Below are 25,901 nucleotides of genomic sequence, written 5' to 3'. Positions count from 1 at the left end.
TACAATCTGTCCCCTGTCCAACTCCCTGGTTTTGCTGCTTTCGTGACTGCCTCTTTGCCTTGGCCTGCTGGACAAGGGTCTCTTCAAATTGGGAGAGGCCATGATGCACCGCCTGCGTCCAGGCTGAATGCTCAGAGGTCAAGGTTTCCCATCTGTTGAGGTCCATTCGTAATGACAGCGATGGTGATGAAACCAAGGTTAGCAACAGCATTTTCCCTGCTACCCCCAAGCTGAAGATTGTGGTGTAAAGCAGGCTTGCAATTCTGGTTTAAACAGCAGCCAAATGCCACTTTTCCTACCCACTGCCACCTTGGTCTTAGCTAGAGATTGATGACATGGGCATCCGGGCAAACTGGAGTTTCATAAAGCTCCTTTTGGGGGGGGGGGGGACCTGCCCTGCAATTCCCAGGATCCTTTGCGGGCACCGTCCTCCAAAATGTCCTCCGCTTCCTAGGAAACTTTGTTCAGCCCCAGGACACGCCACCGACGCGTGTACACTCCATGGATGGCCCTGGAGCAGGAGAAGGAAAAGGGTTCATGTGCAAGCCTCCGGGTCTCTCCGAATCTTTCGTCACACCATTCAGACGCCACTCTCAAAACGGAGCCCCACCGCGCTCCGCCCAGCGAGAAATCTTAGGGAAAACAGAACCAAACCCACACGCGAGCCTTGCGGCGGTTCCCTTGCGCCCTCTATCGGCGCCAGTGGAGGAACTGCAAGACCGGCCGGGACGGGGCGGGGCTAAGCGGTCAGCCCGTGTATCGGCGCACACTGGTGGCGTCACAGCGGCGACCCGGAAGTCGCGGAGGAGTCGTTGGCTGCGGGAGGCGCAGGTGGCGTCGGTGAGTGCCGCCGGCGGGGCTCGGCTCGGCTCGGCGGCTGCGCTCTCCTTCTCTCTCTCTCTCTCTCTCTCCCCCTTCCAGGCAGGCCTCTTCCCTTCCCGCCCAGGCGCGGTTTCCTCCCTTCAGCAAAGCTCCCTTCCCCCCCCCGTCAGAGCGAGAAGGAGCTTCCCAGTCTCGGGGCTCCTCGTTCCTCTCCGGCCTGGTCGCTCCGTTCGGGGCGACGGGGGTCGCTTCCCTTCCCTTGCGAGGACGTGCTCCTGATTCCAGACGGTGCCTTTCTCCTCCTGAGGGGACCGGCCGCCGCCCCCCCTCGCCGCGTCCGCCCCCTCGCTCTCCCTTTTCCTTCCCTAAAGGTCCACGTGTGTCTTGGGGGGGGGGTGATACATCGCGCCGCTCTTTCTGTTTTTCCCCTCGGGAGTCTCCCCGTGAAAGAGCGGGATGGGGGTGCCGAGGAGGGGCCGCGAGGTGGAAGCAAAGGGATGGACTGCGGTCTCGGGGTTTTGTTTTTAGAAAGAAAAGACAGAACTCGAGAGATTTTTTTAAAAGAAGCGAAGGACTCCAGGGTAGCTCCTCCATTCCCCTCACAACACGTTTTTGAGGCAGATTAAGAGCATAGAGAAGAGTGTTTCTTTAAGTGAGGTGACCAGCATAGGATCGTCTGGTGAGATACGTGATGGAGAAGTTGTTTGAATATTAGTCTTGGATTTGGGCAAATATCCATTTACGAAAATCTGATTGCTCTTTCATTATTAGTTTGTGTGGGTGGGTGTGCCCGCAATACATGCATGCAGGTTTTGCTTTTCTTTCCATGAGATCAAAGTACAATAGTTTTTACCAGGCACTCCCTGCTATTGTCTCCTCACAGGAATCTTTTGGGGTAGGTCAGGTTACAAGGGAGTGATGGGTGCAAGTCTGTTTTGTGCCTCCATACGGATTAGAATCTGCATTTCCCCAGGTACGCTTCGTCATTAATAGCTATACAATACGGTTTGTGAGGGGGACCCAAGTGAGCTGTATTGTGCATACACCCAAAGTAAGATCCATTTCCTGAAAAGGCTTGGTGAGAGGATGGTGGCAAGCTTTGGTTTGTCATGCAGGAGGCATGGCAGTTGTAGAAGAGAATATACTGGTGGTTCCACGCCCCCCCTACCCATTGATTACAGCTATGTGAGCTCCTGGGAGGTGTGGAGCTCATAATGAACTTGATGTGCTTAAGACTGTTTGTTCATTGTTTACAGACCTGTGGTTAAGAAGCTTAGTATGATAGTCCCAAGTACTTGCAGTTGTTGGGAGTTATGGTCTGGGGAGAAGAGAGCATCATTGGCATAGGATGTAGGCCAATGACTATTATGTGTTGCACCTGCTTCTGTTAGGAACTGTTGTCCTTGACATGTAGATTTGCTAACAGTAGGTGTGTGTGTTCTGTGCCATCAAGTTGGAACTGCCTTATAGCAGAGCTTTCAAGGTAAATGAGATATTTAAGGAATGTCTTTACCAGTTCCCCTCCCCTCCCCCATGACTTTCCATGTCTGAAAAGGGTATTCAAACTCTGTTTTCTAAAGTCCCAGACCATTACTCTATCCACTATACCCAACTGGGAATCACATTTGTTGCTCAATATGGACTAGAATTTGTGTTTCCCATTGCTGACATATATCAATCAGCAAACAAAATCACTTATTCTGAAGTTTAACCAAATCATACTGAGACACCATGTCATTGTATTACACTCTTATCTTATCCCTCTACACACAAGTGTATAGGAATTGTGTAGAGGCATATTTGTGGGCTTTTTTAGTCAGACGCCAAGACATCCAATTTTACAATAGCACATTAGCATGATTTGCATGCATACTGTGCTCCACTGCAGCAGTGCCGCCTTCTTTGTATGTTAGAATAATATCTTTAGGATTCAGAGGGACAAGCAGCCCGACAACCACGAGTGATTTTACAGGTTGTACATCCATGTCCATCCACTGTTTAACCAAAACCTTTTACTTTTTATGAATTGTCACTTCTCCAGCGGGGAACTTTAACACAAGTGCTAAAGTTCTGGTAGTGGTTTAATATTTCTTCAAATGCCTTTGTGCAGCACTCATTTTGTAGCAAAATGGGTCCTGCATATTTGAATTGCCGAGTTCTGAAATCATGCAGTAATTACTGAGCTTTTCAGAGTGGGTACTCTTGTGCATACAAACATCTCTTGAGGAGTTAAGCATTCCCACTATTTTAATATGGTAAGGGGAAGGAATGGCTCTTGCGCTGCTGTCCTCAAGAGCCACTCATTCCCCTAACTGCGTTGGCTACGGCTGATCCAGTGACATCCATGGCTAGGTATCCTGATATTGCACTCCTGAATATAACCCCAGGGGTTACTGTGAGGTTTTCATTTCATTTGCCAGCTCATGTGCCAAAAATACATTTTCCTCATATTTTACTTGCATTTACTAGTTGAATCCTGTGAAACTGTTGTTGAAATCACAAGGATAATCATCCGTTTGAATGGAGAACTGGTCACAATTTGTGGAAACTGCAGCCAGCCTTGTGACCCTAGAACATCTGGAGGGCCATACACCCCTCACTCCTCCTGTATATAATCCAAAGTTACTACTGTATCTCTTTATCTTAACTGTTTTCTTCATGAGAGCAGGAATTGAAGGTGGACAGTAACAAAGGCAGGCAGTGATTTAGAAGGCCGTGGATGGTAGGTTAGGTTATATACACACAATACAGCTTCAGCCCTTTCCAAAACAAGCACATCCCTTTCCCTGTACCTAGACAAATAAACCCACAAATCCTCTCTCTTCTCCCCAGCCTTAACCTTGCTTCTGTTGGTTTTCTGGTCTGAGAAGTATGTTCTGCATGGGAAGCATCGCTTATTGCAGGAGTTCCCAACTTTGATAGCCCAGGTATTCTCGGACTGCAATTCCCAGAAGCCTTTACCAGGATTGTGGGAGTTTCAGTACAAGATCACCTGGTTGGAAATCGCTGATTTATTGTATGAGTTTTACCCTGCACTTTTTAATCTTAATTCTCATCACTGGGGAATTCAACAGGGATGCAACTGGAGGTACCTTCAGGCACTGCACAAAAGATCTGCAAGAGCTACAGAAAGCTGGTTGATTGCCTATATTTGCTTCTAATGGATTTGCTTGAGTGGTCCTGGACTCTCTGATCAATTATGTTGCTTTTCCTGATTGCGGTTGGCTTGACTGATAAGAGTCCTCTATAGCAGTTATTCTTAACCCTGGGGGCCTGCATGTTGTTGTACTTCAACTCCCAGAAGTGCCAGTCAGCATTATCCATGATCTGAGATTTCAGAAGTTGTATTTCAGGTCCTCTAGAAGGCAAATGATTGGAAAGCATTGACCAGTGATTCCTAAACATTGATCTATAACTATATATTGCGGCTGGTTGTTCCATATATGCTTTTGGAACAGAGAATTCCAAAAGTTAAGATTTGGGTGACCCTTGATAGGAATGGGAAATCTCTGCTCCCTCACTTTATCTTCTCAGCAGCCCTGTGAGGTAGGACAGACTGGGAAAGAGTGGCTAGTGAAATGTCGCCTACTGACCCTCCTTGTGGAGTTCAATCTTCATCTGCTGAATCCCAACCCAGCTCTCAAAAGTCTTTTGACAGTGGACTTGGTTGTATAAGGGCATGATGCTTTTTCCTACTTCCCATAAATGTCAGGAGATGGGCATGAACTGAACTAGGAACTGGAAAAAATGATCAGCCAGACTGGTTCACAACCTCATTCAGGGAACCTGTTTTGACAAAGCAAAATGACATGCTGAACCGTTTTCCCCTTTGTTTGGTAAAAGGGGATTCCCACTGTCCCCATTGTCTACCTACCTGCTCCTGCCAATGCTGCCATCCTCGGAGACAGTGGGCCCAACTTTCCTGCCCGGAGCCAGCCACTGCCCTTGCACCTGCAAAGATGCCCACAGAGGCAGCAGGAGCAGGTGCCCCCCCCCCAGCACAAACCGGAAGAACCAAACATGAACCATTGCTAACCACAAACCAGCATAAACCACCAGTTTCCTGATTTGTGTCCATCACTTGTCAGGAGGCCTCTTCTGGAGCAGCGTTCTTAATGTTTTGCCCTATATTGCGTGGTTTGAGGAGACTGGGATTTTCAGTACCAGGTGCTGTATAGTTACAATTGCAGGAAACATAATACAGCTCACAATTTGCAAAATTATCTGTGTCTTATCCTGTTTCTGCTTTCTTCTAATTATTTTGGTAGGCTTTTGGTGAGGGTGTTTCACTTATGTCATAGAATGATAGGCTGTGATTTAAAGCCTGCTTCCCAGTAATTCAGGTTTGGTGGAATTGATAAAGTATGCAGATGTGCACATATTTCTGTCTATCTTGCAACTAGCCCCACATGTCCCTGGATTGCAATTCCCCAATTCCCTAGCTATGCCCAAGACTTCTAGGCATTATATCCCAAATTTAGAAACTTTTATGAGTCAGAGGTGACGAAAGAAAAAGGTTGTGCTCTAAAGTAGACTCCCTCACATGAACATCTTCCAGATGTGCTATACTACAACTTCCATAATCCCAGCTTGTCCTGGTGATTCCAGCCCATTGGGAAGATAGCAAGTTGTAGAGCTGTGTTCAAGTCTTGCCCCTAACCAGCGGAAGTCTCAAGACATGAATTGTACTGAGCTCTTATCTGGCAGTGCCTGTTTGTTGTGAAGCTTACTTAGATCTGCAGAAGCATGACCTTTAAAAAAGGCTGTTGACAAATTTGAAGCAGGCATTCACCTTATTTGGGATAAATGCTGTAAGACAGTTGTGGAGCTTCGGGCAACAATCCTGTGGGGCCATAAAGCTGAATGTCCAAGACTGGGTAGTTCTTGTGCATTGCCTGCTGAGCGTGGTGCCAGGCCAGGCAGTTCTTTCCAGCTCTGTTTGTGAGAGGACCTCAGGGTGCTGAGAAAAAGGCTGGGCAAGGTGAATCTCAATAATGCAAGGAAATTGTAATTAATCTCACTTTTGACCTAGAAGAAGAACATCCTGTCCCCCAAGCTACAGAATGAAGCCCCTGGTGTAACACAGAGCTTCAAAGTACTCAAAGACTAATTGTTATCTTCTTATCTCTGTTGTGTTTTTCCTCTCTTTTCCCCTCCTTCCCCCCCCCCAATTAGGTTATACTCTCAGGGATGACTCAGCTGGGTGCCATAGCAGGTCTGGCTGCCAGCCTGGTAGCAGCTGCTCTTTTTTATGCAATACACAAGATAGAAGAAGGGCACATTGGAGTTTATTACAGGTACGTGCATATGCTTGGAATGAGTCGTGTTGCTTTGTTCCATCAGTTCTCCAGATCAAGGCTAAGAAACACGTGGTCCTCAGGATATATCTAGATCTCATCAGCTCTTGTGAGCACAAACAGTGGTAAGTGTTGATGGGAGTTTCAGTCCAACCACATCTGGAGGGACAGATGGAACCAGATATTCCCCATCCTTGTTCCAAATCATGGTTGGCAGAGTTTGCAACAAATAACACATTCAAGCACCCTGGTCCTCAGGATATATTTAGATCCCGAAAGCAGCAAAATCAGGGAGCTGGAGAAGAGACAGACTGTATTTCTCTTCAGTGTGAAAGGGATGGTCACTCTCGAATTGGCCTTCTCAGCCACACCAGATGCTGTTCCAAGTCCTCCATACAGAGCACGTGACCATTGTCTCTCGAGACTGAAGGATGCCTACTAGTGAGCTGCTATTGTGAAGATTGAGGTCCCAAGGCATTCTAATAATCATCTTAGAACTGCAGAGCTGGAAGAAACCCTATGGATCACTGGGTCCAGCCCCTGTCAAGGTGGCATAGTGGGTATCAAACTCCCAGCCCCTGGCTCTGCAGCCAGATGTCTAAACCACTGAGCTAACTATGCAGGATTTTAAATGCTGTAACAGTTTGGATAGTGTTTCTCGTGCACAATAACCAGTAAAAATGTTCCTCCTGCCAACAGTTCCTCATTGTCAGTCTTCTAAACCAGCAGATGGTTCCAAATTTCCTGGCCTGTCTTCAAATAGAACTTAGTATATTGATAAATCAATGCTTATTTTTTAGACTTTGACAGTACATCTTACTTTGTTCTTCTCCTTTTTCTTTCTGTGTTTTCTTCAGGGGAGGGGCATTACTGACATCTACAAGTGGACCTGGCTTCCACCTTATGCTCCCCTTTATTACCTCCTATAAATCAGTACAGGTATGTATTTTTATGATGCTTGTATGAACTGTTTCTATTAAGTCTGGCATGCAGCGTTAAATGGTTTCTTCTGCAATCATCTAGTTCAGATCCTGGCTGCAGAAAATACTGTATCTCATTTCAGATGGATATTATTCCTGTGTATTTATAGCCAGTAAATTTGTCTATTCATCTGTGTCATGCATTTTATATTGTAATATTATTCAGTGGACTGTTAATTGAACCTGAGATAGGTATATAGCACCATAGATAGGTTTAGGTAGAATTTCCTGGATTTTATTTTGGGATGATCTATGCACTGGACTTCACAATATAGTGGCAGTGGCTAATTTTGTGGTGTGCTGTTTGTGAGTAGGGTGCTTCCTCTGTGTAATTTGTGCTTTACTCTGCTACAAGCTTTAGGGGGCTTTGTCATCACCTAAAGAAAGAGTAGATTTACACCCTAGGCTCTCCACATAATAATAGTTTCATTGGAGCTACACTTCAAAAACACGTTCCTGTGGTAGCCATATTCTATGGAGGGAAAAGTCACATAAAGTATCACATTGTTTTATGCTTTCTCAGTAACTATAAGGAATAGGTGTTTCTTTTCTAAAAGGGGAGAGTGAATGCAAGGTTTCCCAAGATTTGGCAGCAGTTAATCTGGTCTTATTGTTAAAATGGTGTTGTCTATTGCCGTGCACTAGATATATCAGGTATCTGCACGTTCTATGCTTTTTTCTAATTTAAAAAGACCACCAAACCTGTTTACAGAGAAGTCTTTCTGGTTTATTTATGATAGAACTAGCCTTATCTTCCTCATTCAGCATCCGGTATGCATGTCGAACAAGTTTGACTTGTGTTTTTTTCATTGGGCCATCTTTGGAAAGGGAAGCAGGGGGTTGATTTTCAGCTCTGATAAGACTAAGATATTCAGTGGATTCAGATTTAGGTGGGTTGGAGTATTTCCCTGGGTTTTGGCAAAGGAGCAAAGCGTTTGCCATAGTAAAGCACAAATGTTACTTATTTTGGCAGCACTGACATTTATGCAGTCCTTATTGCTTTTCTTTTCTAGACAACCTTACAAACAGATGAAGTTAAAAATGTTCCCTGTGGCACAAGGTGAGCAGTGGTCTTATCACTGAATTGACAACTCCTTGCTCTAACTCTGCACTGAGTGAACTTAGGAAGACTGAGAACCTCATCAAACCCCTCAATCAAAGTAAAACACAGAAAGTGAAGTAGCTGAAAATCCATTTCCAGTTTGGTTTAAGCAAACAAGTGAATATAAATACCGTATTTGCCAGTGTATAAGATGACTTTTGGGCCCAAAAAACATGCCTCCAAATGGGGGGGGGTGTCTTATACGCCGGGTGCACTTCAGTTGGGCCAGGAAGGAGCCACCGCCGTTGAGTGAGTGATGCAGAGCCACGCCAGTCGGGGAGGAGGGCAGGCAGGCGGTCGGTCTGGACGGAGGGAGGGAAGCAGAACTGGCCATGCCTGAGCGGCCAGAGCCCGCCACCGGAGAGCCGCTTCCCCTCCTCCTCCGCTGCCGCCGCATGCCTGGCCGCTTCCCCTCCTCATCGGGCCTCGTCGCCGGCCATGAACTTCCAGGGCAGGCCCAGGCAGAGCCCTGGGCAGCCGGCGCCAAAGCAGAGCCGTCCACTCTATATTTTGAGTGGAAATGTTGGGGGGTCATCTTATACACCTAGTCATCTTATACGCCGGCAAATACGGTAACTAAAAAGTACAGAAGCCTCTGACAATTTGTTTAAATGGTGAATCATTACTCGCAGAGGGAGGGCTGGTGGTTATAGAAGCAGCCTCAGGGTGAGGCCTGACAGGGGCTGGAAACCACATGCTTCCCATCCCTCAAGTTTTTTCAGGAGCTGAAGGAATCTTCACGTATGGATGATCTTGGTTTTCCTGACTTCCCTATTATGTCCAGACAAGATAGGGTACTGCTGCTGTTATTACCCCATAATGTGCTTCTATGCCATATGGAGTTAAAAAGTGGTCCTGCTGTTACTGGGTAGCACGGCTTCCGTCAGAATTAGTGATCTGTTCCACAGCCCCTGTGCTCCTTTAGAACCTCCCCTTGAGGGGTGGAGGACAAGGGGAGGATGCTCCCAGTTTTGCTGGCACTGGATACCAAGGTATTCATTAGATGTCAGCCATCCTAAGCAGAAACATGTCAAAAAGGTCTTGTCCTATATCCTGATTTACAGATGTGGAGTCGTCTGCAGGGAGAGTAGTAAGAGAGTCGGAAGGACGTCCAGGAGTGCATTTTGAAGGTGGCTTTAGATCTCCTTTTGGAATTAACATGGTGAAAATAGCAATTCAGTTTTAAGTTAAGTTATCTACAGCTGAACCTCAGCTGTCTCTCCTGAGAAGCCAAATTTGGTGGTTTAAATCAATGGTGCAGATTAATAAAGGCTTATTGGTGTGTTTATATTCAAATTATCTTAGACCTGAGGACAATTAAATGTGATAGAAAGTCCTGATTAGTCCTTTTCTTCCCACATGTGTTTTCAGACAGCTATTTACATCCCTAAGAGGTAGAGGCCTGGGTATTTTACCCAAATGGAATATAAAATTCTCTGCATCAAATAGCAAACTCTATTCATCTGCAACATGGCATAACTGGCTGCACTTTAAACATTTCCTAAAATTGTGTTCTAAAATTTTGCATAAAATATACTGAGAAATGAGATTGCATAATCTCAGTAGACAACTAAGGGTCAATTTATGTGACCTCGTGGCTCCCAAATCCTAGTCAATTCCTGGTATACAGCTTGTCTGGTCCAATTACTTGAATAGGAAGCTTGAATGCATTTTACTTAGAATGAGCTGTGATATACACTGTTAGTCCCTTTTATCCCCTCTCCTTGAAACATGATGCTCACATTAAAATATGACGGCTAGTTTTTACAGTTCAATAATATTTTTGGTTTTTAGCTTTTGTGTTTTGCTTTGTCTTGTATATCTCCCTGAAATTTATCTTAGAACAGTTACATGTAGATCAATGTTACTTGGGCTGTTCCCTGGATTCTTTCCTATAAACCTCTTTACATAACCAATATAACAAGGAACTTTTAAATCAAAACAAATGCTTCTGAAATGACCTTAAAATGATTTCTCAGAATAGTTCTTTGGATGATGTTCCAATCAAATATTTATCCCAGATCAGTATGATCTCTTTACTTTCATGCTTTCCAGGGAGGATTACTAGCTTGTGGTTTAGGAAACTAATTAAAAACTTTCACTGAACTTTATTCTGAATGTAGTGTTGTTCCTAGGAAACTTTAAAGTAGCAATTGGATGTCATGTCATTCAGGAAACTTGTGAAATGTGTAGGTGTCAGTTCCTTGTTCTCAGAACAGCCAGGCAGTGAACCTTCATGTGTGCCTCCTTGATCGGGGCTGGACTTGATAATCCACAGGGTCCCTTCCAGCTCTGCCATTCTAAGATTATTGTTATCAAAATATGATTTTATAGTTTGTTATGATCACCTTATGAAACTCTGTGCATCCTGCAGAAAAGAATATTTATGTTTATGTTACTGCGAGGAGTGACCTGGTGTTGTTTGAAAGCAGTTCCAAGCAGCCCCAAAGAACATGGCAAATAATAAGAAACTGTGGAAATTGAGGTCTGCCAACATTTGCAAGGCCGCAGATTTTCTGTACAGTCTGTACGCTATCTTTCCATCTTGGAATGTCCTCCATGAAGGGTTGATGATTCACTTTAAAGCAAGGTTTGGGGAATGTGTGGCCTTCCTGATGATGTTGGATGGCAGCTCCTGTCATCTCTTAATCTTGCTGTTTTAACAAATGCCGACAGGAGCTGACAATGGGCAGGGAAGGGGATCGATATTGTCCATCTCTGCTTGAAAACAAGAAACTATTCAATTCTTTTTTTAAAAAAACCCTCAGGTTTATGAATGTGGAATATTGTGCTTCTGTACCCAGGATTCAGAAAGCTAGGAGATGGCCCAATATTGCTGCACAGTATCTTGCCCATGTTGCCAGCAGAAAAAAGAATGCCAAGCTTTACATAGCAAAGGGCAGCTGGAATGTTGACAACACCCATGGCAGCAGTGAAGGGGGTCTCTACAGGATACTCTCTTCTGCTCACTGCCATTCACACTTGTTGAAAAACAGTCTTGACAGTTGTTTTATGTTTGGGTGATAAGTGGTTAACTGATGGAAGAAAAGGAGTCAGCTTCTGGGATTTTCCCTTGCGTGGTTTAACTTTGTGAATGGTAGCGGTGCTGGGGGACTCCTGTTCAACACCTTGACCTGTGGAGTGTCTCAGGGTTCCATGATCCCCTTTACTGTTTCACATACACATGAAAAACCTGAAAGAGGCTGTCCAGAATTTTGTGGCCTGGTGCAGCGGACTGGAAAGCTATGCTCCAGTTTCATATATCTTTTTTTGAGTTAGACAAGCTGAGGAAGAAAAAGTATTGGACCAAAACCTTTATGGATATGTTGTGTACATGTTTTCCAAAGTATGTCCCTTAGCTTTTTGAATTTTTTTTAAAAAAGAAAGACATTGCCCTTCCTTTCACACTGAAGGCCATGTCAGAATTAAAAGTGACAGAGACCTTCCCTTTGTGGGCGGACTGGAGACACATTCCGATTGGCCAGATTGCTATACTATGCAAATAGTTCCTTTGAAATTCTCAGCAATGATTTTTTTTTTTTGAAAAAGGAGCGATTTTGGAAGTTTTGGGTGTTAAAAAGCAGTAATTAAAGGGCCTGAAGTAGAGCCACAAATGGCCAAACTCCTGTGAATAAAAAAAGAGGTTAAAACTGAGGTTTTCCCTGTATGCAAAGTTTGTCTTATCCAGGTTTTTCATCTCTTTTCAATTGGCTGTAACTAAAAGTTGCATGCTTGTGCACAGAGATAAAACAGTGTTGCTTTTTTAAATAAAAATCACAACTCAAAAACCCTTTGCCCAAACACCCCCAAATTCGGCACAGAGCATGAGTAGACTCTCCTACATCCATGCGAAATTTGGTGCTGATCTGATCTCCAGTTTCGTGGTTATAATTTTTTGTTTGGGGCACCCCACGTTTTGATTTTACTTGCAGAATCCTTTTTGCTGTGCTTCTGGAAAAAATATGTACAATGTTGGGCACACATCCTATTCTGTGTGGCCAGCACTATGCTGCCTCTTACTAGGAAGCTGTGATCCCATAACAGAGACTTCTGTCTGTTTTGTATTTCCCATGAGCTTCATTTTGCTTGAGTGCCTGGGTTGTGGTTATCCCAAGAATGCCTGTGATATCTTTTATTTCTGCATTCAGTCAAACAATTACCTTTTCTCTCTCTTTCTTTGTATAGTGGCGGGGTGATGATCTATTTTGACCGAATAGAGGTGGTGAATTTCCTAATCCAAAGTGCCGGTGAGTTAAATTCGCTGACCTGTGCTTTCCCTTTTGGAGTGTTGGCACAAGTGAATATGCAGAAAAACTGTGGGCATCGCTTACTGCAGAGAATACACACAACAATCACAATGGTATTAAAGTGTTGCCTATTAGATACGGCAGGCATGATAAATCTATAGCAAGTAAATAGACTTAGATTAGCGATCCTTGCTCACCTGTCTCCTAGAGTTTGGAGGCACATAATAGGCAGTCGCCCAAGCATTTTCTGAACTGCCTACAGTTTTTTTGCTCTTAACTAGGGATGGTCAGTCTATCAGCTTTACTTTCCTGCACATTCATATTTTTACATTAGACATTGTTTCCAAGTCAGATGTGGAACAACCTGTGATCTTTGTTACGTTCTTTGAAAAGAAACAAATAAAATGTTCTCCTATCTGCAATCAGCCAGATTCAGTAGGTATAGCTGGCATGGACATGACTGTGTTTGTTGTCTGTGCCAGCCATATTGATATTAAAGATAAGAACCACATTGGGAAGGAAAGGTGGCAGCCGTAATTCAGGAATAACATGCTTGAATATAGAGCTGCTGGATAGCTCTGTGAATTAGGTACCTGGCTGTGGAGCTAGAGGTTGTGAATGCAATTCCCTGCTGTGCCTCTCAGAAGAACCAGTTTGTGTGGCCTTGGGCAAACTGCACAGTCTCAGGATTCCCCCAGAAGAAGGGACTAGTAAATAACTTCTGAGCAGTTTCTACCCTGGAAAGGTCAGAATTGGCTTGATGGCACACCATTATTAACTATGTTTGAATATACGGTACATGTAGCATAAGATTTCTGTACTTTCAAGGCATGGTACTGGGTGGACAAATACGACAATTCTGATTTCTTGTGCATTGGAATTTTCGAAAGGTCAAGCTCCTTTCATTGTGAATATAAAGCAATGGAAATGAGAGCTGAACCATAAAGAAGGCTGGTTGCCAAAGAATTGATGCTTTTGAATTGTGGTGCTGGAGGAGACTCTTGAGAGTCCCCTGACCTGGGGTTCAATCCCAGGTAGCCAGCTCAAGGTTGACTCAGCCTTCTATCCTTCCGAGGTCGGTAAAATGAGTACCCAGCTCGCGGGGGGTGCAATGTGTAGCCTGCACAATTAACTTGTAAACCACCCAAAGAGTGCTTGAAGAGCTATGGGGCGGTATATAAGCAGCACGCTTTGCTATCCATTCTGAAGGAAATCAACCCTGAAGGACAGATCCTGAAGCTGGGGCTCCAAGACTTTGGGCATCTGATGAGAAGAGAAGACTCCCTGGAAAAGACCCTGATGTTGGGAAAGTGTGAAGGCAAGAGGAGAAGGGGACGACAGGGGATGAGATGGTTGGACAGTGTCATTGAAGCGACCAACATGACTTTGACCAAACTCTGGGAGGCAGTGGAAGACAGGAGGGCCTGGTGTGCCCTGGTCCATGGGGTCACAAAGAGTCAGACACGACTTAACGACTGAACAACAACAATAAAGCTATTATTGAAGATTTGGAAATTTTGATCAATTTTTATAAAAAATGAAGTAAGAATTCGCCCCCGTTGTTGCTCCTAACCAGGATAATAGCAATAATACACTAAAACACAGTTGTTGTGACTGGTATATACGAGTGATCGAAGCCTTCTAATGCCATTTTCTCTTTTTCGGACTAGTGTATGACATAGTGAAGAACTACACTGCCGACTATGACAAGGCCCTTATCTTCAACAAGATCCACCATGAGCTCAACCAATTCTGCAGCGTCCACACGCTCCAAGAAGTCTATATCGAATTGTTTGGTGAGCACCTTGATTACTTACATCCAGTATGATGTGCTTGATTGACTATAGAGGCGGTCCTTGAGTGGGACTTGTGGATTTCATTATGACTCCTCCTAAACAAAGTCATTTGAGTGGTGGGTGCCTTGAGGATTTCGATGCTGAGTAAACCACTGAGAAGATCACTGTAGTATCCTTCTTCTTTTCTAATTGTTGAATGGGGCTACATGTCCACTTTCTTCACTGCAAGGAGGCATTTATTCATCTAAATAACTGCAGACCTTCATTTTGGAAAGTTTTAAGAACAGTTTACTGCATTGCCTAATCTTATCTCTTGTGGCCTTTCTTAGTTGAGGGTTAGTGAAAAGGCCCCTCACCTTAAAAGCACATATGATACCTTGGTCAATATGGCTAATCCCCTTAAAGCTACACCCTCTTTTTAAACTAACTCTTCATTTCATACCTTACCAGATCAGATTGATGAAAACTTAAAACTGGCACTCCAGCAGGATTTGACAGGCATGGCACCAGGACTAATCATTCAGGTAACCAAGAAGGTCATGAAATATTACAGGAACAAGACTAGTCCGGATCTGGGCAGAGGAATGTGAGGATGCTGGCTGGGTTCGGAGAGACCATCTGCATTTTCTCTCAATGAATAGCCGGGCTCTCCTCTGCTGCTTTAGACTGGATCAGCTTTCCTTGACTTTATTGAGCCTAGCTCTTTGTCAGAGCCTTTGGGAATTAGAGAGTATCACTTGACTAGATTGTGGGGGGTTCTGCTGGGACTTAAATGTTGTTCTAAGTTGTTTTAAATTGCTTTAAAATCTGTTGATTGTGTTAGATGGCTGTATCATCTGTCGTCAACCCAAACTTTGTTGATGGGAAGTAGTATATAAATATCTTAATAAATAAATTCTAGTGTGACCTGTAATATTAATGTTTTAATGGCTATTTTTAATATAGGGTTTTGAGGATGAGAGTAACCCCAGGGATACTCTCCAGGGTGTACCGTCCGTCTCCCATACCAGCAGAGCAGAAGAAGAGGCAGAGATCATTGAAAGGGGGTTAAAGCAACTGGAAATAAGTACAGAAGCACTAGGGGACGCTAATTTGGCAGGGAAAGGGGAGGATAGAAAAGGGGAAGAAGGAGGGAGAGAGCAGTCGGAAAGAGGAAAAGGGAGAGGTGTGTTGGGCTGAGGAGGATATAAGAGAGAAGACTTGGTAGATTTGATACAAGAAGATCCCTGGACACGGGAATGGGTAGAGTTTCGAGTGCCCAGAGAATATGCTGAGAAAGAATGGAAAAAACAAACCTATAGAGAACCACCCTATTGGGGCAAGACAGAGGAAAGGAAAAGGAAGAAAGAATACAAAGCTTGGGTAAGGAGGGAAGAACAAATCAAAGAACAGAGGAGATGTATGGTGCCAACTGGGAGATCCTGTGTGCTCAGTCCTTTCAGACCCCCTCTGAGATAGAACCGGGGAAAGAAAGTACGGGAACCGCAGGCGAGCTGGGTGTTCCGTCCACAACCGTAGCCCTGGCAGACAATATGCCAGATGCCTCGGGCACTAGGCAGAAATGGACACCTAGAGTTAAGAGTTCATCTCCTCTTTTGTTGCAAGGAGAGTTACCTGGTTTGATGGAAGTTAAGAAGTACGATTTGTTGTTAAAAGCGGAACCGAATAATGTAAACATGTTTGAGACTGATAACTTCTTAGATAATAAACCTGTTTCGCAGGAAGATTTTGGGCTACCGTCGCCTCCTTTACAGACAAATGCATCGAAAGGAGTAAAGGATTTTAACCCTGATCACAAGGGTGTTATTACAATATTGCCTATTTTTAATGGTTTTAATGTTTTTAAAGTTTTAATATTGTTGTACGCCGCTCAGAGACCATTGTTAATGGCGCGGCTAAAAGGTCTTGCAAATAAATAAATAAAATAAATAATATTGTCTCTGTTCATTGTGCTGAATATGTAGCAGTCATGAACCAGCTTCCTCATAATCCTTGCTTTCTTTTTGTCTAGGCAGTCCGAGTTACAAAGCCAAATATCCCAGAAACAATTCGGAGGAATTATGAACTCATGTAAGTACTAGGAGCTCTTTCTTTTGCTTCCCATTTGATAGTTTTGTATGTCTTTACATTACATCTTGGGCATGCTTAGCTGGGTATATTTGGCATTCTCATGCTCACTGTTTTTAATGAGCCCTGGTAACCACAGTAACCTCAGAAACTCTGCAGCTATGCCCAGCACAGTCCAGCATTCTGTTCTTGTTTTTAAATCTCTCAAGATGCAACCGGGAGTGACTAGTGAACTGTTAATGTGTCTTCTTAGGCAAAGAATAAGTTGCTGTGGTATCTGGAAACAGAACCCAAAGGCAGGGTGGGAGAACATGAATCTTGGGCTACAACCAGCACAGCCAGTAATGTATAGGGGCATTAATCCAGTTATACTTGGAAGGCCACGTCCTCAAAAGCAGGGCTGAGAGGTTAGGTCAGAAGCTAGTGGTTGTCAGGTTTTCTGGGGGATTTGCAGTAGTTCCGCAAAGGTTTCTGTCTCATGGCTGGTTAACAGTAGCAACATGACTTTTTTCATGTAAATGTGGTTGCTGATCTAAAGCAAGCATAGGGCAATCAGGGATCTGCTTACAAAGACTGTAAGTTCAGTTCTGGAACTGAAAACAAATTCTTTGGCTCTCAGTGTGCTCTGGCATTCTGATTTTAAATTCTGAGTGGTTTTGGTGGATCATGGAGTTCTAATTTTAAAAAGTATAAAGAAGATTAGCAGAGATGAAGTTTGCCTACTTTTTTTATTACATTGTCTTATTATTATTATTATTATTATTATTATTATTATTATTATTATTATTATTATTATTATTATTATTATTATTATTATTATTATTATTATTATTGCTACTTATATATATACAAAACAGAACAATAATAATAAGACCTAGCAAAAATGACCTAAATAACAAAGAACAAAGCTGAACATTCATATTACATACAGTGGTGCCTCGCTTGACAACGTTAATTCATTCCAGTGAAATCGCTGTAGAGCGAAAACGTGGTAAAGCAAAATAAAAAAGCCAATTGAAATGCATTGAGAACCATTCAGTGCGTTCCAATGGGCTGAATACCTGCTCGTCCAGCAAAGATCCTCCATATGGCGGCCATTTTCGGGTGCCTGTCTTGCAAAAAATGCCTCCTAAAAACAGCAGGGAGCCATTTTGAGCAGCCGGCGGCCATTTTGAAAATCCGACGATCAGCTGTTTTGATCATCGTAATGCGAAGAATCATTTCTCGAAGCAGGGAACCAATCGTCGCAAAGCGGAAAAAAACCATTAAAACATCGTTTTGCGATCAGAATTGCGATTGCAAAAAATTGTCTTGAAGCGGATTCGTCATTATACAGGGTAATAGTTAAGCGGGGCACGGCTGTATATGGATCAGAGATTTCGCCATCGTCTGGTCATCTAATATCACCAAAGGGTTCTTGTGAGCACTGGTTTGCCATGACTATTTCTTCCCCTAAGTTCCTGCCTGTTTCTGAGCCCAATTATGTATCATATTCCAGCTTTTCTTTACAAAGTGTCTCTGTTGAACTTGTATTGCTTCTGAAAGCATATCTAGTTCTGCAGTATCCAGTAGCTTCTTTAGTAGTTCCTCCATTGTTGGTATTTCTACAGTAGACTATATTTTATTATCAATAATCTCTGGCATTATATTCAATAACAACATTTCAGGTTTAAAACTTAATTTTTGCTGAACAAAATCTTGTGACATTTCCCAAACCTGTAACCAATTTTTTGTGTGTGCTTTTTTGCATGACCAACATACATGATAATAAGTCCCTGGATTTTTTTTACATTTCTAACAAATATTGCTGATCCTTTTTGACATTTTTGCCAATCTTACCGGAGTGAAATGCTATCTGTGAAACATTTTAAGGATGTATTATTACATTGTCAAGATCTTGCCAACTGGTGTATCTTTGGGAGCATTGGATTTTATGTCAATGCATTACCTACATGCTTGTTTTCGTCCCTTTAGGGAGAGTGAGAAAACAAAGCTGTTGATCGCAGCTCAGAAGCAGAAGGTGGTGGAGAAGGAGGCCGAGACAGAACGCAAGAAAGCTCTCATAGGTCTGTGTGCAGTCTTTGCTCCTTCGTATGAATATTTTTTCAGAGCCATGAGAGAATGCAGTTGCGGTCAGGTGGTAATTATGAGGCAGATGTTCACAAGTGAAAAAACAATGATGAAATAATTGTTGATGAAAGAAAGATTTCTCCAAGAATTTATGCACGTCACCTGAAGTAGTAAGGGGAGCCCTTTTCAGGCCCACACAGCAAATAACCTGCCAAAATGAGCACATCACAGCAGAGGGTGAAAGAGTTTGGATTGAGAGGATCAAGTTGCTCATAAAATAACAGCAGTTGTTAAAAGACAGGCAGTGACTTGCCAAAGATTGGCCAATCACCAGAAGGCAATATCCCAGCTCTGGAAGAAAATGTGTATTATAACTTGAACAATGCGTCTACATTTGTAAAGGGAGGCGGTCTCGCAAATCTTGTTCTGTGTTCAAGAATGGCAAGTAAGGGTTAGCAAACATTTACAGTCCTAGTCGTGAGTGTTGTGGATGGAGGTTGATGAATTCCCCAGGTGCATCATTGTTCCAGGAAATTTGAGTGTTACTGACAGTGGAGCTAGCTTGCTCCTGTGATAATTGAATTTCCAGTTGTCTTTTTATTTTTCCCAACACAGAAGCAGAAAAAATTGCCCAGGTGGCGGAAATAACATACGGACAGAAGGTGATGGAGAAAGAGACTGAGAAGAGAATCTCCGAGATTGAAGGTGAGCAGCACTTCACTTTGCACTCTTCTGTCCATCTGGCTGAATTTGTGGTTTAGTACTGGATGTCAAAAGCATGGTAAACTTTCAGATCTCCGAAACTCTTCTTTAGGATTAGGTAGTGCAAAATTAGGGAAAGAAGTAATTACAATAGGACCCACCCACCTCCGCAGAATCACTATCCGTGGCCTGGAAATAGCCAATTAAAAAACCCAGAAATTTGTATTTGTGAGTATTTCTAGTGTGTATCTACCAGAACTGGCCAGAGATCGTGCAGTGTATAGTATTTGCTACTTCCATGGTTTTTTGGGGATCTGCTGTGGGGACTTGGAACCAGTCCCCTGCGGATGGATACCAAGGTCTTACTGTAGTTCAAAAATCAGACCTGTAGTCATTGTCCCCAGTGTGCAGATTAACTTGTAAGATGGAAGACAAAGTCCTGTTGCTGCAAAGTTACAGCGCCATAAACCAGATCTTGCACTGGAAATAATAATTCAGACTAGGTTCCTATCCCCAACCCCATCCCCACCCACCCAGTTTTAGGTTCTGAGGCTCTCTAGGATTAAAAGCTTTTGGGAGCCCCACTTGGCCCTGACCAAACTGAAATATAGGGCACTGCCTTACATCAAGTTAAACCATTTAGTCCAGGAACTGGCAAAATGTAGGATAAGGGCCACATATTTTTATGGCCCGCGATGACCCCAGACTGGGGACAAAGCTGGATAACATTGTTTGCTGCTCCTGGAAGCTTCCAGAAGTCGTGGTTTTGCAATAGAACAGATGGATGCCCCCTGATTGTCCATCTTCCCCCCCCACCCTGCCCCCAAAAAGAAAACCCACCTGAAATTGAATGTGGGCTACCAGGTGTTCTGGTTGTTCCTAGAGTGGCATAAATGTGGCTTGCAGAACCGTCAAAGTTGCCCACACAGACTTAGCCCGACTAACTCATTTTTATCTTCACTGACTGGTGGGTGGCTCTTTGTTGGGGTTTAGACATTGCAATCTGAGAAATGCAGTCTAGGATTTTTTGCACGTGAAGTGTGTCTTCAGCTGCTGAGCTCTTGCCTTGAGCTATAGAGGGGTTGCCACTGTGGCTGCAGAAGCAGCCACTGCCATTCGGGTTTTCCGTGATCTTGTGACATTGACAAGAGGACTTCCTCTCCTCTTTGTCACTCCTGCTTTTTGGCAAATTTCCACACCTCGAAGAAACTGCCCAAGAGCTGCATGGATCTCAATCTGGTCAGGTTCATTATAGGCTCCCATCAAAGCATGTAGCATCTGACTCACTGAGGAGGCCTTTCGTGAGTGTCCAGGTCATAGCTCTCTCATTAAGGTTTTCCCAGCTGAACTCAAGAGTGCCAGGTCCTCGATGTAACCACTGCCCCATAGGGGTCGAGGAGGTCCTGCCGTCCTAGCTTTGTCCCAAGCTGCCCTCGTTTCTCTGGTAAGACAATTGTGATGCATGTCTTGAATCTTGCGTGGTCTCAGCTATTGGCACGGGTTGGAGGTGCCCTCCTGTCTGGTACATGAATAGAAATGACTTCCTAGCTTGACTGTTACATTTTGAAGCAACATGAGCACAAACTCCAGGGATTGGTAGGTGAAAATTCAGGCTTTATCCTTTTTTTGAAAGGAAAGCTATTTTGCAAGACTTCCAGTATAAATTGGGATTTATACATTGGAGCTTTCAGCAGCAGCAGTGGCAAAGGATTTTGATGCTTAGTGAATAAGTGCATCTCTATGGTGTATTGAAATACTGTAGACCGTATTGAAAGTGAAACATTTGGGCCAGATTTTTGTGCAGGAAGTAGGCCCGAGACATTCTGGAAGAGAGGCCTATTACAGGTGAGTGAAATGTAGATGCATGTCTGTGGGCGGGAACTCCCATAATCCTGCCTGGCGAGTTCTTGGGGAACTCTAGGTGTTGAAAATCCAAAACGACATTAAACAAGTGGGGAGCCATTTTGCACAGTGGGCGGCCATTTTGGAAACCCGACGATCAGCTGTTTTGATCGTCATAAAGCAAAAAATAGGTTACTGAAGCAGGGAACCAATCATAAAGCATTTTTTCCCATTAGAACATTGTTTTGCGATTACAAAAGTGATCGCAAAAACCTAATCGTCAAGCGGATTTGTCATTTAACGAGGTAATCATTAAGCGAGGCACCACTGTATTTTCAAATAACATACTTCTTGCCTGCCTTGTTTATGGTGAGAAAATAGGATTTTTAATGGCAGTGTGTTCTGAGCTACCCATTGGCTGTCATAGCAGGGAATTATGAAAGTTGTCGAACTATGTGGCTTAAATGGATAGGCTTGGTTTGCATTGCTGTGACTAAGTGGAGGTGGATATAATCCTGGTGGCACCAGCACTATGCTCTGTGCTGCTTCCTGTCTTCTTTCTGGTCCTCCTCTTATTGTCCATCAGTATTTGGCAATCCCTAGTCGTCTCCTCTAATTACTCAGAAGCGGGGAACTGAACTAGCAGTTGCAAAACTTGGGCTGCAGTTTTGAAGGATATTCTGCGATTGGTTTGCTTTTTCAAAAGTATAGGCTCTTTTTTTCCTGTCAGGTTTTCCAGAGAAATTTGTGACTTTCCAGGGTATGAAAATCTTCTTTTTCCTTCCTTTTTGCAGATGCTGCTTTCCTTGCTAGAGAGAAGGCAAAAGCAGACGCTGAGTGTTACACTGCCGTGAAGGTAGCAGAAGCCAACAAGGTAAGGAAAATTCCTATTGTATGATCCGTGTCTTAGACCACACTTGGAAACGTTTTGGGGTGGGTCCGTTGAGGAGGCTGGACAACACCCAGAATCCTCCAGTTACCCATGTTTGCTGAGGGTTCTTTTTTAAAAAAAACTGACTTTGATTAAACGAGCAACAGTGTGTTTTTAATTATACTTAACAAATATTCAAATTCACTGCTGGCAAATGCCTTTGTGAGAGCCATTCCTTCTCATATAGAAAGAAGCACCTTTGGGTAGTGTGGGCGGCATATAAATTAATTAATTAATTAATTAATTAATTAATTACATACATACATACATACATACATACATACATACATACATACATACATACATACATACATACATACATACATACATACATACATACATACATACATACATACATACATACATACATACATAAAATGTTATCTAGTTAATCATGTAGCTGTTTATGCTGTTCTGTGCCATTGTATTTGGCCCCGAGAAGGTCCTGTCATTAAGAGCCCATCTCTAGTGGGAAGGTGTGGGAACGGCTCTCCCTTTATGAACAGCCACTTGGAACAGCTAACCTGAAGTTTTAAACATTGTATTTTTCATGCATTTTGTGTAGCAACCCCAGCACTCATACACAAGCGGCTGTTTTTTATATTTGTGTATATGCATTGTTTTCAGTCTCTTAGGACCCATCTTTAAGCAGTTTGGTAGCATTCCTACCACTGGCTTCCTAATGTTCTTATTTTCCCACAGCTAAAATTGACGCCAGAATACTTGCAGTTGATGAAGTACAAAGCAATTGCCTCCAACAGCAAGATCTATTTTGGCAAAGATATTCCCAACATGTTTATGGACCACGCTGGGACTTCCTCAAAATCTTCAGAAGGACCCACTGAGGAGTTGAGAGATGAAAACTGGCTAGGAGCAGGGGAGGATTTGTGAACCCAAATCAAGGCAAAGCGACAGTTTGATCTTCATGTAGATGAATGGAACTGATGCTTCTTCTCAGTTGGATTTCTCTTTTCTACAATGCTGGAGAAAAGCCAGGCAGAACCCCAACCCCTACCCCATTTGTCTTGAAAAGGCAGGCTTGGAAGCACGTCAGCAGTGTGGCTTCCTGACTTCTTATTTCTCAGCAGTCAGATTCACTGTCGTGTTTGCCCTTGTGCAGATGGAGAAAGCAACCATGAATCTTGCTAGAATCTGCAGCATTCCCGTGACTGGCTCTGTAACCACTTCCGTCAATTAAGCACATTCGGTTTCATTGAATTTTTTTAACAACTGGAGAAGGAGGGGACTTCTCTTGGTAGAAAGCATACTATCCCTTTTCGTTGTGCATATGCTACAGGTAAAGTCCAGTAGATGATGGATAACAAGTATCTTACCTAGCAAATTTCAGGAATGAAACAAGTGTGTTTTCTTGTCCTTATTCTTCCTTTTTTAAAGTCGGTTTTGAGTATTTGCAAAAAAAGCCCATCTTGGATAATATGCACATAAGCCAGGTAACCACCACATGCTGTCCTTGAATTCTCCTTGGATTCATGTGAATCTCATCCAGTTGCTGGATTTCCCCTGTAGCATGGAGGCTTGTCCTACCCCACGTGTAGTAGAGGTGCTACATTTTGGATTTCTAAAAAAAAAAAACACTACAAATTCCAGACTTGGCATGATGATTTAGATTAAATATCTAAATTAAATATCAACACACTAAAGACGTGTCCAAATGGTGCTTATTTTGAGATGCATCCACAGAGCACATCTGAGCCTTGAAGTCCCTCTTCTCCTACAGGTGCTGATGGGGACAATCACAGGACCTGTTCTGGAAAAAGGGGAGCTCCTGATGCTTCTAGACTATAGCGCTTTTTCTAGACCAGATCTGCATATTAGTAACTCACCAAGTTGAATATAGCCCACCAGACATCTAATTGTGTTTGAAGACTCAAGTAGGCCCTGCCAAATGCTAGACAAATCGGTGTATTTTAAGCTTGACAAACCACACATTGTACAGGTGTGTTTGAAACAAAGCCAGCATCCAGGGTCTCTGATGTTCCCTCTGTTTCATGGGTAGAAATGTGCCAAATCCAGTGTTGCACTGTTTTCCTAGCAGGAAGGCATTTGTTGGGTTTCAGGCTGTGGAATCCCACTCCTGCTTCCTCCCAACATTTCCATTGGCGGATGTCATTATATGGGGCTGGTTCCAGTGCTTCTTGTAAATTGGCTTTCTGAAGTAGAGCCTTAGTGATGTGTATGAGAAAATGTTTGGGGATTGTTTGTCCAGTGCAGCTAAAACGCTAACTAGTTTTGTGGCACTGTAAACATTAGCAAGTTTTATTTGGCTCGGATTTCCATGGACTTGATCTTGTTTCTTCAAATGTATCTGAAGTCTGGACTAAAGTCCACAGAACCTCAGGCCAAATGAACATGTTGATTTTTAGGTGCCAGCGAGAGTCTTTGTGGATTGAGGCAGGACAGGTTCTCTGCATGTCCAAGTCCTTCCAACGTTAGCACACCATTTCTTAAGTGGTACTGTCAGTCACACTCTAAATGTCAAACGAGTTACTCTGGCATTCTTCCGTTAGCACAGTCTTCCTAAACCAGGTACCCTCTACAGCAGGAGTCTCAAACATGCGGCCTGGGGGCCATTTGCAGCCCGCCGGATGATAGTTTGTGGGCCCCGCCTTGCCTGCCCCCCCGAATCACCCATGCGTCCTCTGCTGTCAGGAGTAAAAAAAAGCCTCGCCTTGCTCACCGGCTCTGCCCCAAGACAGCGCCTCTTGCACCCTCCATCCGGAGCTGCAGCCTGCCCGCCAGCCCATCTGTCTGCGCTGCTGGCCCTTTTCCCCGGGCGGCCAAGCCGCCACCGCCGCCGCACAATGCCTGAGAGCGGAGCTTGCTCTCGGCCCCTCCTCGAAGAGCACCTCCAAGCCACCAACAGCAGCTACCGTCGCTGCTGCCTCTTCCAGGGAAGCAGCTCTCTGGCTCTCTTTCTCTCTCGGCACCCCCAGCACCAGCCCGGCCAGCGGCTGCCTCAGCACCCAGCGGTGCTTCCTCCTCCTCGTCCTGCTTCGGCCGCCTCTGCTCTGGAGGCTGCCTGGGCTCACCTTGCAAAGCGAGGTCTCTCCTACAGTACTTTCCTCAGGAATGAGGACCACTGGGAAGATGCATCCCTTCCCACCAAGAAGGAGCACATTGCTCCTCTGTCGTGGTGGGGGTAGCTGCTGCTGCTGAGTGAGCCTTTTTTGAGGGGGGCCCTCAGAGGAAGGTTGCCGGACCTCCGTGTGTGTATGTGCGTGTGTGTGCACACCTGTGGGAGGCCCACCCCGTTCTGTTTTATTTCGCAGGTACCGATGGGGCTTTTCTCCTTTGGAAAGGCGATTCTGTGAGAATTTTTTTAAATTTTATGTCATGCCTTCCCCCCCCCCCCCGGGCTAGGCAGTCGCAGGCACTCCCTTTTCCGCTTCTTCATCCTGCTGGTGGTGGTGGTGGTGGTAGTGAAGCCGGAGAGGGGCGTGGCTAGCGGCGAGGGCTCGTGCGCTCCTCTTCCTCCTCCTCCTCCTTGGAGCCCCAGCCGGGCTAAGGAAACTCCTGGGCGGCTTCCTTGGGCTCTTGCTCCGCTTGGCGGAAAATCTGATGCGGCCCAGCCTCACCCAGACTCTGCCTCCAGCAGCCCCCCAGGTAAATTGAGGTTGAGACCCCTGCTCTACAGGTACTAGACTATAAATAGCATCATCCTAATGGTGAAGGGAAAACTGCATTTTAGAAATTTGGAAGGTGTACCTTTGCTCTAGAAATGACTTGCTACATGACAGATAAGAAAGTGAACATTTTCCTTGCTCTGTCAGCAACCATCTAAGGTTGATCTTCCCTGTAACCATGTGTTCTATAGGCCAATGGGGTTCCTCACTTTCTTTCAGAAGCCACATTAAGCATGTGGCATGTTCTGTCCTCTAAGCACTTATGCACATGGATATTCAGGTTACCCTTGGAAAGTGATAAATCCTATTATACATAATTGATCAGCTACACAAGAGAGCTACCACAATATCTGATAACAAAGACTTTCTTTCTTGCCGGGTGTGAACCTCTTGCTTAACCA

General features: G+C 44.1%; 1 protein-coding gene across 4 annotated transcripts; it reads left to right on the top strand.

Annotated features, from left to right (window-relative positions):
- Positions 1–497: 497 nt before the first annotated feature.
- Positions 498–23,517, top strand: ERLIN2 (ER lipid raft associated 2). Of its 4 annotated transcripts, none has more exons than XM_020786141.3 (12): positions 498–840; positions 5,998–6,119; positions 6,977–7,058; positions 8,113–8,159; positions 12,387–12,448; positions 14,119–14,244; positions 14,695–14,768; positions 16,256–16,314; positions 18,286–18,377; positions 18,997–19,086; positions 21,720–21,799; positions 22,559–23,517. In XM_020786141.3, exons 1-12 carry the CDS (start codon positions 502–504, stop codon positions 22,745–22,747), a joined length of 1,362 nt encoding a protein of 453 aa, XP_020641800.3. In that variant the 5' UTR covers positions 498–501; the 3' UTR covers positions 22,748–23,517. The 4 variants fall into 4 exon arrangements, with proteins under 4 accessions (XP_020641800.3, XP_020641802.1, XP_072835210.1 ...); XM_020786143.3 differs by lacking the exon at positions 498–840 and adding an exon at positions 1,222–1,501; XM_072979109.2 differs by lacking the exon at positions 498–840 and adding an exon at positions 2,207–2,305.
- The last annotated feature ends 2,384 nt before the right edge of the window (positions 23,518–25,901 follow it).

Source organism: Pogona vitticeps, chromosome 8, assembly GCF_051106095.1.
Source record: "Pogona vitticeps strain Pit_001003342236 chromosome 8, PviZW2.1, whole genome shotgun sequence".
NCBI lineage: Eukaryota > Metazoa > Chordata > Lepidosauria > Squamata > Agamidae > Pogona > Pogona vitticeps.
This window is presented reverse-complemented; position numbering and strand designations above follow the sequence as displayed.